This window comes from Rattus rattus, chromosome 5 (assembly GCF_011064425.1).
Source record: "Rattus rattus isolate New Zealand chromosome 5, Rrattus_CSIRO_v1, whole genome shotgun sequence".
NCBI classification, from domain to species: domain Eukaryota; kingdom Metazoa; phylum Chordata; class Mammalia; order Rodentia; family Muridae; genus Rattus; species Rattus rattus.
In genome coordinates, this window is record NC_046158.1 from 20,133,498 (window position 1) to 20,150,434 (window position 16,937).

General features: G+C 34.9%; 1 protein-coding gene across 1 annotated transcript in view; it reads left to right on the forward strand.

Annotated features, from left to right (window-relative positions):
• The window catches only part of LOC116900137 (low-density lipoprotein receptor-related protein 1B-like), a 324,045-nt gene extending 310,035 nt beyond the window's left edge, over positions 1-14,010 (forward strand). Inside the window, exons 13-14 of the mRNA XM_032901911.1 lie at positions 6,617-6,742; positions 13,733-14,010. Of these exons, the coding sequence (XP_032757802.1) occupies positions 6,617-6,742; positions 13,733-14,010 (404 nt within the window). The remainder of the gene's footprint in view (positions 1-6,616; positions 6,743-13,732) is intronic.
• The last annotated feature ends 2,927 nt before the right edge of the window (positions 14,011-16,937 follow it).

The following is a 16,937-nucleotide window of genomic DNA, read 5'->3' on the forward strand; positions in this document are numbered from 1 at the left end:
AGAAGCATATTTAGGATACACAGAGGACACCACGGAAAAGAGTTGTACAACAAAGTTTAAAATTTAATATGTATGTGTACTTTATATATATATATATATATGAATAGAGTCTGTGTGATGTACACATAGACTGTTATCAATAGTTTAAGATCATTCATTATCTGAAGTAGGAAATATAAAGATTTAGAATCCTATAAGGGGTTAGGTTGGTTAGTTGTGTTTATGGTTTTATTTTTGTTATTTCGTATTTGGATTTCATACCCCAAACTGCTACCTCCATATGATAGCTTATGTTTATTTTACAGATACTAGAGGAATGGTATCAGAGAGAATTTGCTTTAGTGTTTTGTTACTTGGAAACAATAGAAAAGAAATGTTCCTGTCTGTCAGTGTACCCACAGTCAGCATAACTGAGAGAATCGGAGCAACACAGGGTACCTTTGTTCGAGCTGAATATTTCATCCACTCCAGTCATTCTTTCTGGCTTGAAATGAAATCTCAGCCCATGGTGGGATCTTTTGTTTCTATTTCTACAGACCCCTAAACCTTGTGCCTTACTGTGCCACTCTGAAGCAGTTTCCTGCAGGCATAGTTCAAAAATCATGCTCCCCTTTCAATTCTTTCCTGCAAGGGAGAAACAGAGACCAAGGCAATGTTATGATCAGGGTGGTAGAGGTTCCACCTTTGACTCAAGAGGTTCTCTTGATGCCACTGGGAGTGAGGCGTGTATAAGTTTCCTGTCAGTTCAGTAGCCCACAGGACTTATGAGAAATGAAATGCAATTTAAAGCCATTAGAACAGAAATTAGAGATTTTCACAGCAAAAAACCCTGCTTGAGTTAGTTAAGACCATTTTCTGACCACAAGACACAAATCAACCCTTGCTGTGGATTCCTTCCTGTTATGTATCTATCTCGTCCACCTAAAGAGATCAGAGGAATAGTAATACTTTCAGGTTATGATACATCTCAATGGAATTTCAAACATTCAGATCCCAGATATAGACCATTTCAGATTAGCATAATGAAGTTTAGCAAAGTGAGGAGAGCCACTAACCTTGTCTTATTCCTGAGTCTTTTTCTCTGTGGTTACCTCCTAGGAGATTTGTTTGAACTAAAATGATGTATCGTAGTGAAGGTTTTCTTGCCAACAACCAGAGGAACAATGAAGGCTCTACAAGCACAGGAGAAAATGAGATGGTGGTGTTCTTTTTCTTTAGTGACAACTTCTTAAAAGAAACCTTTAATATTTTTTAACAGAATAATTATTGTTAGCAAAATTAAATGTTCCATTCCCCAGATGGCCATCAGTACAGCAGTCTTTATGTATTTTCTGCAGAGAAATTAGAATGTTGTCATTAGAACAGATTTCCTACTTAAATTATTTATGCACTAGAGCATAACAGTCTTTATTTAATGCCATGAATATAATTTTATATGATTATTGTGGAAGTGGTTTATCTTCAGATGTTAGTTTTAAATTTGTAGGTTCCATGTTTATTGTAGGAATTTAATGCATGTTATATGCTACTGTTTTATTTTCATCAAACCAATGCTGTCCACAAACAAATTAATAAACCCAGTGTTTCTCTTTGTTACCTTTTTATGACAACCTATGGTAAGAACACCTGCAAGCAATTTCTCAATTTCCTGCATAAGACACCACAGCATAATTATATTCTTAATGTTGTATGTTAGACATGTAGACAAATTCATCTTACATTTTTTTCTGTTTTGCCCCTTTGACGAACACTTTCCTCATTCCCCCTTCACTTAGACCTCTGAACTGAGCTTAGCAAGTGTCCATTTATGTGTAATGTGCACACAGACAATTATTTACCGTATAATGTCATTGAAACCTTGCTACTTAAATAAATACGGAGAGCATCCTGGGTGCAACAAGCCAGAAAAATGAAAAGTCAAAGACTGTCTGACCTCATTTCTGTGGGCTTCTAAAGCAACTGAAACCCCAGTGAGTCATGACCCAAAAAAAAAAAATTAAAAACGTATGAGCTTAGTATTATGTATATGTCTTGTTTTTTCAACTCTAGTTAATCCTGAAGAAAGAATATTCCATATATGTAAACCTGGAGAATTTCGCTGCAAAAACAAACACTGTATTCAAGCTCGGTGGAAGTGTGACGGCGACGATGACTGCTTAGATGGGAGCGATGAAGACTCTGTAACGTGCTGTATGTTCTCCCTCAAATAATCTCAAACTATGTGTCCCTGAGTGAGTGTGTGGACTACCAAAGGAGCCTACAACATGTCTGAAATTCGGTCTGCTGTAAATTCATTCAACTTTCTTTCCTAGTGGCTCTTTGCTTAAGGTTAAAGGATAGAAAACTTCCTTTGCATTGATGTCAGGGTCTGCTTTTCTCCTCTTTCCCTCTCCTTCCTATGTCTGTTCTCTGATGGACAAACCACATTACGATGTTACTCCATAGTACACTTTGGGATCTTTGCTTGTACAGACATGAAAAGTCAGGTTAACTCCCTAGAGACAGAAATTTGGATACAAATGTCACATTTCATCTCATTGCTTTTAAGAACAAAGACTTAAAGAAAATTTAAAGAGTTGGTGTGGATTTGGACTGCAGTGCTACCTGTATTACTGTCTCTAGTTATGACTGGAAACACGCCTGGGGCACTCAACCTGGAAGGAATCTTTTTTATGCCTACCTATATTTCCACCAAGCCTTTGATGTTTGCCAGAACAGAAGCTGTTGTTCATGTTCCTGGTGAAAATAGGGATACTCCTCACATGTAGGGATATAAGACAGTTTAGAAAAGCATATGAAACATTCCTCCGAGATTACATTTGATTAGCAAAATGACTTCAAACCCGAAATGGTTTTTATTAGGAAAGATAATTATTTTTGGTAACAACTTCTTTCATTTTTACATGATTGAAATAATTCAGAGTTAATTCTGTTCACTTTTCATCTGTTTGAAATTAAAACATAACAATATGAAATAGTTTTTAAAACTATATACAAGTGATCTACTCCACAATATGTAACAATTGCAGTCTGAATAAAAAAGGCCACAAGATTACACACCTCAAGCATTTGTACTAACTGCTATTCCCTGATACATAAACTGAATTAATCCATGGACACATTGCTACTTTCTCTGGAATTGCTCTCGCGGGCCATCAATTCATTTTCATTTGTATTAATCCTCATGTTATCATTTTCATTTGTACTATTATCTGCATGTACTATGAGTGTTGAATATTAAATTGATACAACACTTTTGGAGTGGCAAGAGACAGCATTTTTTGTAAAGATGAATAGTTTGTTTCCTAGCGTTCTAAACACATAGAATATCAAGTCGTACCTGACTTAACTGCTCCACTTCTTTTTAGTAACAGACTCACACAGAGCTCCATGGATGCTCCCTACCTTTGGCTCCTTCTAGTCCCAGGAATCTTGTACCTGTTCAGAGCACAAGTATTTCATCTGCATACTTAACTCGTTAGCTCTGTCACACATTTATCTTTATCTTTGCTCTTTTTTGCAAACATAGGGAAACTCAGATATTTTATAGGAATAATTGGCATTGTATTTGTATCATTAATATTGTGATGACACTTTCTGTCAGTATTCTGGAGTATTGTCATGTTTTTATTCCATTACAGAAGCCATAGGCTTGCATTAAGGTCTGTACTTCATCTTCTACACATATTCAAGTGTACATATAAGTCTGTTTCTGAGAAGTCTCTTAACCAAGCTTTGCAGTTGCCTCTTCTCTTGTTTCCCTGGTTGAAATAAGCTTCTTATCTTAACTAAAAAGTATTCCTCTATAATTGCCTGGTATTCTTCCTTTCCACATTGCTTCCAGAGTAGCTCTTATAGGATCAAGTCCTTCTAATTGAAGCAGTTGCAGGACCTGTTACCTGACATGTGAGGTGCTTAAAGTTATACACCCAAGTATTTAACTTGTAGTCCATCATCTATCTATTTACGTTTATTCTTAAAGAGTTGAATTATTTGTTGCCATTCAGAAAAATGCTTCTTATTGTTCTTGTCTATAATGCTCAACTGACATCAGTCTATGAAATTTAATATAGTTTGTTGCTGCTTTCTTATGGAATTCTTTGTACCCATCAATAAACCTCAGTACAACACTTAGTTAAGCATCCATCTTCCATACAATTCTATGTTACAGTAGTTCTTATTCTATATCACAATATCATTGTTTCTTCATCTGGTTTTCTCTAATAATAGATCAATATCCTCCTTGGAAGATATGGTTGGCTGCAGCATGTTTCCAGTCTCAACTTTAAAAGTGAATCTCTGCTATGGAAGTATGGGAGTATAGGAGTAGGAATGTATAAGACAGGAAGTATAGGGCAAGCATCACAGACTATCTGCTTCTAGAACATTCTTTTTTAACATTGCAGTCATTCTGGATAAATGTTACTTCTTCATTTTAAAGTCAATAGTATAATGCAAATACAAACCTTTGAAGAGAATTATTCTAGATTTTAATCATACAATCTTCTACCTACTATTTTTTTTATCCTTTTACTGCCAGTATTTCATTAGCTCACCACTAACTACAAAACTCTGATTGACTATGTTTTTTCTCATTAATAGAGATGTATCAGAGTCTTGAAATCATTATGTAGAGTAGGTAGGCCTAAAGCTTACAACTCCCTGCTTCTTCCTTGCTACTGTCTGGGCTTATAAAATTGGCCACAAAGGTCCTTATGAAATTGGCCACAAAACTTCACTACATTATGAATGCATAATCTTGCTCCTTTAAAACATTGATCTCTGATCTTTGTGGGACTTTTATTCTTCATGGGTATCTATACTTTGTAAAGTCTCTGAAATATTTAGAAAATGTTAATCATGCATTAAATAGCAAAAATAGATAAATTCATTCAATATCTTTTAATAATAATTTCCCCCTTCCTCAACTCTTCCCAGACCCTCCCCATATCCTTAGCCACCTAACTACATGTCTTAATTTGAATGTTATTGCTGTGATAAAACACCATGACCAAGGCAATTTTTATAGAGAATTTTATTGAAATTGGTTTACAGGTACAGAAGTTTATTCCATTATCATTAAGATGGAAACATAGTATCCAGATAGGCATGGTTTAGAGGAAGCTGAGAGATCTACACCTTGATTTAAGGCTGCTACGAGATGAGTGAACATCCCCAGGTAGCTAGGAGAAGGGTCTCAAAGCCCACATCCACAATGGCACACTACCTCTAGCAAGGCCACACTTACTCAAACACGGCCACCCTTCCTAATAGTGTCACTTTCTGGGCCAGGCATATACAAACCACCACACTACACATGCAGGCTCTCTTTTCTAAAATAAATTTCACTTTATTCAAATAAAACCTTCCCTAAAGAATGGAAACAACCATGAGTATTTTAGAAGTATGTGTTTTGTGAGTGCATATTTTAATTGCACATATTTAATATGCAACAAAATGAGAAAAAACTTTCCCATTGTAAATAAAACTTATAAAAATATGTTTTTCATAGAAAATGTACACTTATTGCATTGGATAAAAATAAAAGAACATTAAAACTGTGGAAAAATATGGAAACTACACATTAGGAACCTGAAAAATAATTTAGAATGTTTCAGCAGTCTCAATTAACCTGGACCTCTGAGGTCTCTCAGACACTGGATCACCAACCAGGCAGCATACACCAGCTGAGATGAGGCCCCCAACACATAGACAGCAGAGGGCTCCGGGGTCTGGGTTCAGTCAGAGAAGATGCACCTAACCCTCAAGAAATAGGAAGCCCCAGAGAATTTAGAGGTCTGGTGGAGTGCATAGAGTGGGAACAGCCTCGTGGAGACAGGGGTTGGGGGGATATGGCATGAAGAACAGTCAGAAGGTGGACGAGGGCAATAAAATATGGAGTTTAAAAAAATTAGAAAAAAATGTTACTGTAAAGAGACTCCCCATTGTGATTAGATATTTGACAGCTGAGGCTCAGCTGTGTATCAATTTATGATAGTTGCTCTCATTTTCAATATCACTTTTACTTAAAGGCTTACTCATTCATGTTTGGAAAGCATACCTTGTTATTAAAATTACATACAGTCTCATTTTTAGTATAGCTTTATTATAATTTTGTCATAAGCAAGTCATTTTTATTTCTTTCCTTTCTTTTCAAATTTCAAAATAGTGGCTAGAGTAGAACACAAGATTGTTTAATATTTTAAGAAACAATTGAATAAATTATATATATGTATATATATGTATATCAATGTGTGAATAATTACTTTGAGATATAATTGCCCTGCTGAATATGGAACATTGCAGTTGATTTAAAATCTATAAGGATTCTGGAGTTAAGTGACAAGTTTTGGTAAGTGACCAAGAAGAAACAAAGTAAGCGATATTGATTTTCATAAACGCTGAAGATTGAATATATTCCATTTTATTTTACATTTATTTACCTCTCATATGTAGGTTATATTTTAACAAAGGCTGCAACATTAATATTTCCTACAAAATTAAGGATGGAAACTGTAGCATTTATTGAAACATAACATTATATTAACTGAAATAGTTTTGTTACCCTAATTAAAATACTCACGACATGAATTAAACTTGTGTACCTCCCCTACAGTCAATCATAGCTGCCCGGAGGATCAGTTTAAATGCCAGAATAATCGTTGTATCCCCAAGAGATGGCTTTGTGATGGAGCAAATGATTGTGGGAGCAATGAAGATGAGTCTAACCAAACCTGCACAGGTAAAGGTCTACACATATGTGATAAATCACCTCCACCTGTGTGGCATCGACAATCCGATTACTGCCATGGTCACTGAGTTCAGTGTTCGGTGTCACAAAGGACAGATTGTAAATGGTGTTTTACTAGTCCTTGAACATGATTCTGTTTTTCAAATTAATTTGGCACTTCATCTGTCCATGTGGGCTGCATGTTGATCAGCATCTCCATGTTCATGCAACAGAAGATATTCATCGTCCTAGGCAACAGAAGATATTCATTAGCATGCTGTGGTCCTGGCCACCTCACCAGGAGAAGTATTTATTTTATCCTGAGAAAATACTTAAATTTTTTTAATATTTTTCTGCTACAGAATACCTTTGTGAATAATTTTCTCTTCATGGAACATTATTTATGGGAGGCAGGGTTTTTTCTCTGCATGAAGTCCCAACACTACTAGGCATATTTATATTTCCATATAATCCATGCCTTTGTAATCAATCATTGATTCCCTAGCCAGCTTCTCATTGAATATAAATATACAGCTGGTGGTACAGCTTACAAAAGAGTTCCAGAAAGGTCATGATTACTAGGTAAATGTTGACAAATGAATGTGGCTAGCAGCAGCCCAGTGATGATGAGCAAAAGCTAGTGTGTGGCGATACATGTTGCTATAATTGGTGAAAACCGATTGTTGGATGATGGTGCAATATTAAAGCACACAATCCACACTATATCTCTTTATCTTTGAGCTGTTATATGCCTTACTAAATAAATACAAACTAGACAAAGCAGACTGTATACAGAGAAATTTGTTCCTACTTGCTTTTTGGCATTGAATTTTCTGTGCAAAAGCTTGTCCCCTGTGTATTACCTTTTGAATACATTCCTTTTAGCTGTTAGTGTCTAACAATCTCTGTTAGACACTGGAATAACTAAAATGGTTTTCCAAAGATTTCTCGCTTTGTACAAAAAGAGTAATTGTAAATGTAAAAGTAATAACATTTTCTACCTTGAATCAACATTATATGAACAGACTTTTCTATGGTGAAGCATTTGCTGACCATCTGTGGACCATCAATTTTCTTGAGTCTTGATTGAACCTTCTATAAACTTTAGGGGGAGTGAATTTCTTAAATCATGAGTGTGTGTGTGTGTGTGTGTGTGTGTGTGTGTGTGTGTGTGTATGTGTGTGTGTGTGTTAAAACAAAAAGATATCTCAAGACCTAGAGAGTTAATTTCAAGATCTTTCATTTTGTAGGTGAAATCTAGCAGAGATTGCCCAAACCTTTGGACTGAACTGTAGTATACACCAGATTATCTTCAATTTTATGTGCATCCAACTTGACTTTGGGAAGGTTACACTGAGTATGACTCTAATTTGCAATGAAGCATTTCTGCACACCAATGCACATACTAAACTTTTAAGATTAAGGTTTAATTCAAAAATTGTGCTTCATTACATCCTGATCATAAACAGGGAGAGACTTTTGCTGTAAAATAGAGAGACTCATTTTATAGTATCGCACCTTACTTGTTTATATTCATTACTAATTTTGCTTGTTTCCACATGATTTATATAGGAACATTTGTATTCAGTTAACTAATAGTAAGGGGATAATGAAAATACTACTATGTAAGAGCAAACAAAGCAATCAATCCTGATTAGTGTTAATTTGAGAGTCCTGGATTCCTATAGTCCATTATGAAATAAAACACAGCATGTTGAATGCCATTTCACATTGTGCCCCTAACTAACAGGTCATTACAATCATGTCAGTATATTTTAGGCAGCTGGTATCTCTGAAAGGGACGTTGAAACTCAAAAAATAAAGAAAAAAAGAAATGTCTCTTATCTTTACAATGTCTGAAATGTATGGTTAATATATGATATACTTCCATTTCATCTTCCCCAAGTAACTAACAATTCATATGACCTGCCACACCTGGGCAAGGGGCATATCCCTCCTGGCATGTGAAATCTAATTGCATATGCAAAGATCTATTTTAGGTGAAAAGGCTCAAACCAGGGATTTTTTTTTATCATAAAACGTTTTCTTCATCAGTTTAAATTGGGGTGTTTTGTATATAAATGGGAGTCTTCTGTCTACAGATCCATTTCCTAATCTGTTCATTTAGGACTTTCCCCAATATGAATCAGTAAATATTTATCATGGCATTGATAATAGAATGATCGAAAGTATGTAGTACATTCACTTGTAGACAGAGAGCAAGGACAAACAGAAAGACACATCCACAGCCTGCCATTGTCATGCAGGATGTAAAGCCCAAAGTTGAACAACACTGTGTTTATTCTGTCCAGTTTTTGTTGACTGGACATATGCAATGTTGGAAGCAAGAACCTCATTTGATAAAATGCCTGCACTAAATTGTCCTGTGGGCAAGCAAGCCTGCTTTGCATGCTCTTGGGTAATGACACATATGACAGAGCCTAGTTCACTGTGTGTGATGATACCTCTCGACATATGATCCTGCCCAGTTATAAAAAATTAACTTAAGACATGGAAAGCAAGGTATTAGATAGAGTTACATATTAACTGTGACCTCTTCTTCAGTTATGTGCTCCAGATTTCTACCTATGTTCCTATTCTTATTTTCTCTTAGCGATGGAGTATGTACTGAGAGCTGCAATATGAAATATATGCTTTCCTCATCAATTAGCTTTTGTTCATGGTGTTTCCTTGCAGCCATTGAAAACCACTCATTAGAAAGTATTTGGGAAGAACTCTTGAAAGAGACACTGTTAAACCCTTGCAAACATAGAAGAAAAATCCATAAGTAATAATAAAATTATTTTACAAAGGAAGTAAATAATCTGAATAAAAAGAAGTTTTGGCGATATTATAGGGGGAAGGAGATGGTACATATTATCATTGGATGCATAAATTGAATTTTTATATTAGAAAATAATTTAAGTTTCAAAATGTACGCATGTTTAATTCTGAAAGATGTACTTTCCCAGAGCAGTTAATATCCAGGCATAGAAAAATCTGAGACATTCTTTATGTGAGAACTAGAATTAAAATACTCCCTAACCAACTCAACTTTAAATGAGTAGAATACTAGATTGATTTGTACATTGTCATGTGTAGTAACAATGGGTGATCTCATACTCAAATGTCAAAAGGAATGAGGAGTTTTCAAAATATCTTAAGTAACAATTTAAAAATACAAACATTCTTGTTTACAGGACATATGAACCATAAATTCTATATGCCACTTATAAATTCATATGTAGTATTTAACATATCCCCAGAGATGAAAACAAAATAAAGAGTCTGGTCTTTGCAAGAGATTTCAATGTGGGGGAAATAGTCCACGGTCCTTAAGATGAAGCTATAGCGCAGGTTTCTTAAACAAAATGAAGCAAAATTCTGTGGCGAATGGAGAGAAAAAAATTAGTTATGGCTGTAAGATATCAACATACATCTATCATAGTTGGTAGACCTCAATTTGTGATAGAAACAGTTCACCAGGACCAAATTATCAACTGTTAGCTTATTGGGTTGGGACAAATGTGGCTTAAATACTAGGAACAACTTACAGGCAGAACCTAGAAAGGTGTTAGCACATGCATGGGTCAAAAAAGGAGCAGACATAGCTGCACAGAGCAGCCATTGTCCCTCAATATTTCAATTCCCTTTATCCAATTCTAAGAGATTTTCAGAGGCCTAAATAGATAGTAGTTAGATTTGAAATTCACTTTCCTCAAGGTAATATTAATAATTCTTACACTTGCACCTAGGCAATCTTAAGCCAACATTTTCTCCCATCAGTGAACTATAATTATATTGTACAATATTCTTGTCCTCACATCATCCAACAAGTCTGATTAAACATGCTCTAGGAAATGTGAAGGTATAATTACATTAAAATAATCAATATAATAAAATTAGACCTTTCACAACATAAACTAAAAAGAGTTACTCCCCCTCTTCTCTTATCATGCTGGAAATAATAGCTAAGGTCTTGGAAGAGGTGTCCAAATGCTGTACCCTGAGGTACATGCCCAAACCTTGGTTTTTTGAATTAGGCTTTTATAATGTAGACCGGGCTACTCTTGAAAGCATCAGCTTTCTTCTTCCTCCATGCAACTTCTGGGATTACAGGAATAAGCCAGTATGTGTTGTCTAAATAGAATGCTTTGATTCAAATGCAGCAAAGGGGACGTTTCTGACTGCTTTGCTTGAAGAGGCTTCTCCTACAGTGCTTACACTCTGTGGTTCCACTCAGCTACATGGAAACAGCAATGAGCAGGAACACTCATACTGTGAACGGGAAATTTCAATTCAACTGCCAGATAAACAATTTTGAAAAAGGCACTAACTTCCTCTTTAGGGTACCATTTGCCATAAAATTAGAGTCCTTCAGGGCCGCTAGTCTAACATCACCAAGAAACTAATTACATCTGATACAGCAGAGGCCTAAAAAAGAAAACACTGTGTTGTCTCTTAGTGAGTCCATTGATTTGAAAGTGCTTATTCTGTCGATCTGGTTATGTCTGGAAGGCTAAACTTAGAGACTTAAGGGATAAAATATCTTTCTCATCTGAAATCATTTAAATTTCTCAGGCAGAGAAAGAAAATTGTTTTTCTCCATGATTAGAAGAGATAGAGAATTCCAGCACTTTCTAGTCATAGTATGTATCTTCAATAGCTATATAGCAAATTCTTGAGTCATGGACTACAGCTGTTCCTGCAGTTTCATCGTGATAAAGGGCACACACACACACTTCTCCTTGCTGTCACAATGGTAAATCATATACTGTTCGAATTAGTCTGAAAAGTTCTTTTTCTTATCTCTCTAATAAGAGCAACTCGTCCAAGAAATCTTTGCTAGAATCAAGAGACTGATAGGAAAGGCTGTATTAACAAGAACCTAAAGTTAAATAACAGTACATTACATAAATTAAATATATTATGATTATACAAGGTTGGAATTAAATGAATATAAAATATCTGATGAAGTTTTCCTTTAAAATTAATGAAGAATATAAAAAATAGGTAGGAAGAAGGAGGAAAGGAGGCACCCAGAATAGGAGTAGAAAAAGGGAAGAACGCTAAAGACAGAAAGAAAAAAAGGAGGGAAAAGGTTAGGGAGAAAGCGAGAACAGTGGAAAACAAGAGTCCTTTTAAATTTCTCTTAAAACGCAAAAGGTGAAAATAATTGCCTATAACCCCAGAAGCAATACAGAGATTTAAAAGGGGGAATTGTTTATCTCCTTCACATAGCCTAAAGTTTTCCTCATCCAATAGCCTAAAAGCCCACACCTGGGAAGTATGCTTCTGCACTGTTTCCAATGTTTCATAAAAATGACACATTATACAAAATTAGCTAAGACCTTCATTGAGTTACATTATATAAAATTAGCTAAGACCCTCATTGAGTTTATTTTGCATCTTAGGATAATTGGAAAGATAATTGGTAAAATCAATTAAAATGGCAATTAGAAATATTTCATGGTTTTTAAAATAAACAATCAAAATTTCACAACTTCATACATTTATTAGAATATGAAAAATGTGTTAATTCAACACAAGTAATCAGTTTCTAAAATGGAAATAGATATTATATAAAATATTCAATACCTTATCTGTATAGCAAAATACATACTATAATAACATTGCAAATTACTCTAATTCTAGATTCTATGAATATAGAATATGTACCTCGAGTTCATACTGGTCACAACACTCTCTCTCTCTCTCTCTCTCTCTCTCTCTCTCTCTCTCTGTGTGTGTGTGTGTGTCTGTCTGTCTGTCTGTCTGTCTACCTTTATAAAGATATTATTTCAAATAACTTCTATGTAGATTAACATTAGCCTTCAAGTTAAATTATTTCAAGCAAATTTGTTTCTTCCACTTAGAGAAGATAAAATCTGTCACCGTGTAAGGCTCTTCTGTCTTGTGTGGAAGTTCAGAACCTAAGCAGCCTCTCACTGTCTTCAAGCATCACCACATACCCCACCTTTCCCCCTTTCCAAATGGAAAGATATGCAGAGTGGGATAATTTTATTTCATACAAATTTCTGTTTCCAAGAGAAAGATGAAAAGTACACATTCAAAGTAACTACTAGGCAGCAGCCACAGGCCTGCAGTCTGGAGAAGAGCAACAAATGCAATCATTCATGCTCTTCAATATTGATCTGGACAATAGAAAAGGTCAAAGTGCAGCCTGTGGAATCCCGTTGCTTCAGCCTACTGCTTCTCACTAGCACAAACGGTTTTACATATTGGTGTTCATTGCAGCCCTCAGGAAAGCCCAAAGCAAAGTTTTGAGCATAACGATCAAAGTTGTGCATCATTTTATACAGCTATATGAGGAATCCTTATAAAGTCCTAGGCCAAATGTATGTATTAGAAAATATTTCTGTATTCTTGCTTCACGTAGAGAATTCACTGGCAATGCAGAATTAAGGACACAGGAATTGTTAGATGAAAGGAACAATTCTGACCCAACATTAGAACCTAGGTATCTTGAGATTTGCTCACAGGCTTCTCTCGCATTGCAGGACAACAGTTTCTTAATTTGGCAGCAAATGATAGACAGTTTTTTAAAAATACCAAGTTGGATGAAATTCAATTCAATAAAATTTTATAGCCATATGTCTGGTGATTTTAAAAATAATAACTTTTCTTCATTCGTAGAAGTTTGCAAGAAATGTTAATTTTAGTGGCCATTTTCAATGAAAGACAACACGTGTATACTTCAGAGCAGAGAAGTAGGTAATGTTACAAAGCCTTAACTAAAAATACACTTTAAAAATATTGTATAATTAAAAAAAGAAGTCATGACTTTGAAGGAGAGCAAGACGGAGTAAATGTGAGAGTTTGGAGGATGGAATGGGGAGGGAGCGATATAATTAAATTAAAATATCAAAACTTTATAATGAGCTAACATAAACATAACCTTTATTATAAAACTTATATTGCATGTGACATTACTCAAAGAGTCTGCGAATTGATTCTTTGCATATAATTTGATCTTCGCAGCCAGAACTTGTCAAGCTGACCAATTTTCTTGTGGAAACGGGCGCTGCATTCCTACAGCATGGGTATGTGACCGAGAAGATGACTGTGGTGACCAGACAGATGAAGTGACATCCTGTGGTAAGTTAAGAATGGGTTGTGCTTTAGGAAACATGTCAGATACAGTGCACTGGCACTGCATTTCCCTTATCAGCTATCTCTACATGAATAGGACTTTACTTTCATTACAACTCTTTGAACATGACTTTCAATGCCTGCTTCAGAACAGATCTTGGTCATGAAAGAGTTAGAATATCCTCAGCTGAAATGGTTCCAGATGGAGCAGACTGTGTTAGGAGGGAGCAGTTAGACTAAATAGATGTTCTTTTGTTCACTACTAATCTTAGAGCCATAATGCTAAACTTACAAAACAAAATTGTGTGTTGATCGACATTTAGAGCCAACGACAGGGTATGTTTTGTGTTAGCATATATATGTCACATTGTGGGAGCAATAAATAATCTAGACTGAGAAGGAGGAGTAAGTATCAACTGTGAATTTCTGTAGTATTCTGACTGCCAAAAAATTTTTGTTAATGGTCTCAGTCACAGTACATTGGATTTTGCATTTTCAAAAAAAGGATTTGTTGACAAAATTGCAAATGTAATTACTCTTTTTAGTACATGTGAACTTGTGTAAATTATCATTTGTCAAGTGTGTATTAAAATAGAATAAGAAAATTAAACCCATTTTCTAAGAAACATTTCAATTCAGAGAAAGCAATTTTAAAGATTGCTATTAGAAAATATTATCCTTAAGGGTAAAGAGAGAGAGAAGAAAAAGCCACAAATGAGGAATAAAGGATACACTTATTAGAAATAAAAATGTTAGGGTTAGCCCTGTGGCACAGAGTTTAAACATTTGTTCAACATATATAAGACACTAGCAGTAACCCCCCACTATCACACATAGTCTAACAAAATAACACTATGTATGTGTGGGGATGTACATGTGCATACGATAAATGTATTTTATTTTTAATATACTATGTATTTTTATGTAATGCCAGTTATTAGTATCAATGAAAGCAGTAAAATAAAATTTTAATCCCACAATTTAAACAATTTAGAGGATTCGTTTCCTGTTTGCTTAAGATGTCTTTGTCAGACATTTTAGTTGAACGAAGTTATTGTGTTTCTGGGCATATTTTGAGCTTTTGACCTGTGAATATGGGAAAAGAATAATTGGTATGAGAAAGAAAGATCAATAGGGCAAGACATAGCTATATGAAAGTGACTTCATAAACAAAGAAAAAACATGGCCTACATGGAATGGCTGCACCCTAGCCAGTAAGCCATAGCAGTATGACCTTTCTTATCCTACAGAATAACCCTGTAGTCCAAAAGTTAACACTTGTGTCAGATGCTAGAAGGCTACGACGCTAATGAGTTCTGTTTGCTTTCCTCTTTTGGTTTTATTTATTAATAATACACTAGAAGTGTTATGAACAACAGGAAAACATATCACCAATGTCACAAACCTAATAAGAAATGACTTCAAACCCATGTATACATATATGCATACACACATGCATTAAAGTCTGAGATCTTTATGCAGACTTCTTATCTTTGTTCTGATCTGGGGAAGGGGTGACTAGGTTTAGTCAGAACATTTTATTTACTATGACTTTAAATTTTATAAATTATAGGGGAGGGTGAGTAATAGCTAACATTTCAATAATATTCAAAATAATTAAACCAGCAAGCTTCTATACCTCCAAGGAGGCGAGGAGCACTGAGATTGGAAGGACTATTACATGCATATTTTTAAATGAATCTTTATGTCAATCTATAGAGCCCAATGCTTTCCCTACTTCACACCTAGAAGAACTGAGATAGAACCTTTAGCCTCACACTTGAGACCATGAAGCCAATCAATATGTCTCAACCTATGTGTGTTTTAAATTAAAACTTAGTCTTTCCAGATTGGCCTTAATTAGGGTCCTAGACATGAGGTACAAAGAAGGGGTGGTAATGTCATAACTCCCATGAATGTTGTAATTAAAGGCACACATATCTATTATATGTTTAAATGATGATATCCTAGTGTTTAACATTCCCTGCTACAAGAAGCTTTGATTTGGTATTGGTTTCTTTGGAGCTATATGTATATATTCCCATTATAGTGACTGTCAACATGCCAACCTTACTTTCTGAATGGTAAAATCAGGGAGAGATATGCAGAACTGTAGTAGTATGTATGATTTCTGGAATACACATGCACTAGACTAACATTCATTCATGATTAAGACAATGAATTTGCTGCAAAATTATGAACACTATTGTTGCCATTTATATATTTACAAAAATGTAAATAAATTCCTAATAATTTTGTTTTAATAATGGCATGCAATTAACTACTGGCTCTGAATAATTTAAAAGCTCTCTCAGGAGCTTCCTTCTGTTGTCATGTTTTACATCTTGTTTTCTATGTTGTCCATGCCTTGAATGCCTTGATAGACAGTATCTGCCTTGCAACTGTTAGCCAAAATAAATCTTTTATTTCATTAAGAAACATCAGTTCTCACAAGCTGTCACAAGACATAGTAGCATACCAGTGGATAAAAATAAACTGTGAAAATTTAGATGGTGAATAATTTGGTTTTAAATATGGAGAACAATGTAGATTGTCAGTGACATACCTGTATGCTAATCCCATCTACTTTTTCTTTACAAGATAGTGTGTGTCCAACAATTTCTTCTTTTAGAAATGTCTGTTTACATACTAACTTTATATTGTTTTAAATGTATCCTTATAGCCATTTCTTTGCTATGCTACTTTATTTAATATATTTGATTCCCTTTTTTCCTTCTAGCAGCCCAAGTCAACCCTTCCAGATCATCCCCCTCCTTAATCTCAAAATAATAATATCTTCTTTCCTGATTATTATCATTACACATTCACATGGGTATATCTATATGATCAAATATATAAAATATACCTTTTTGGGTCTGTTTTTTTGTGTGTGTATGTGGTTTCAGGGCTATCCATTTTGTATTAGACAGACAGTTATGGAATATATTCCTGGGAGTAGCTATTACTCTCTCCACAGTCATACATTACAAGTAGTTCTTTGCTTAGGGAGTGCTGCCCTAGGTTTTCCCCCTTTCTATTAACATGTCTATAGATATTGTCATTGCTTTATTTATGCAGCCTCCTATTTTATTTA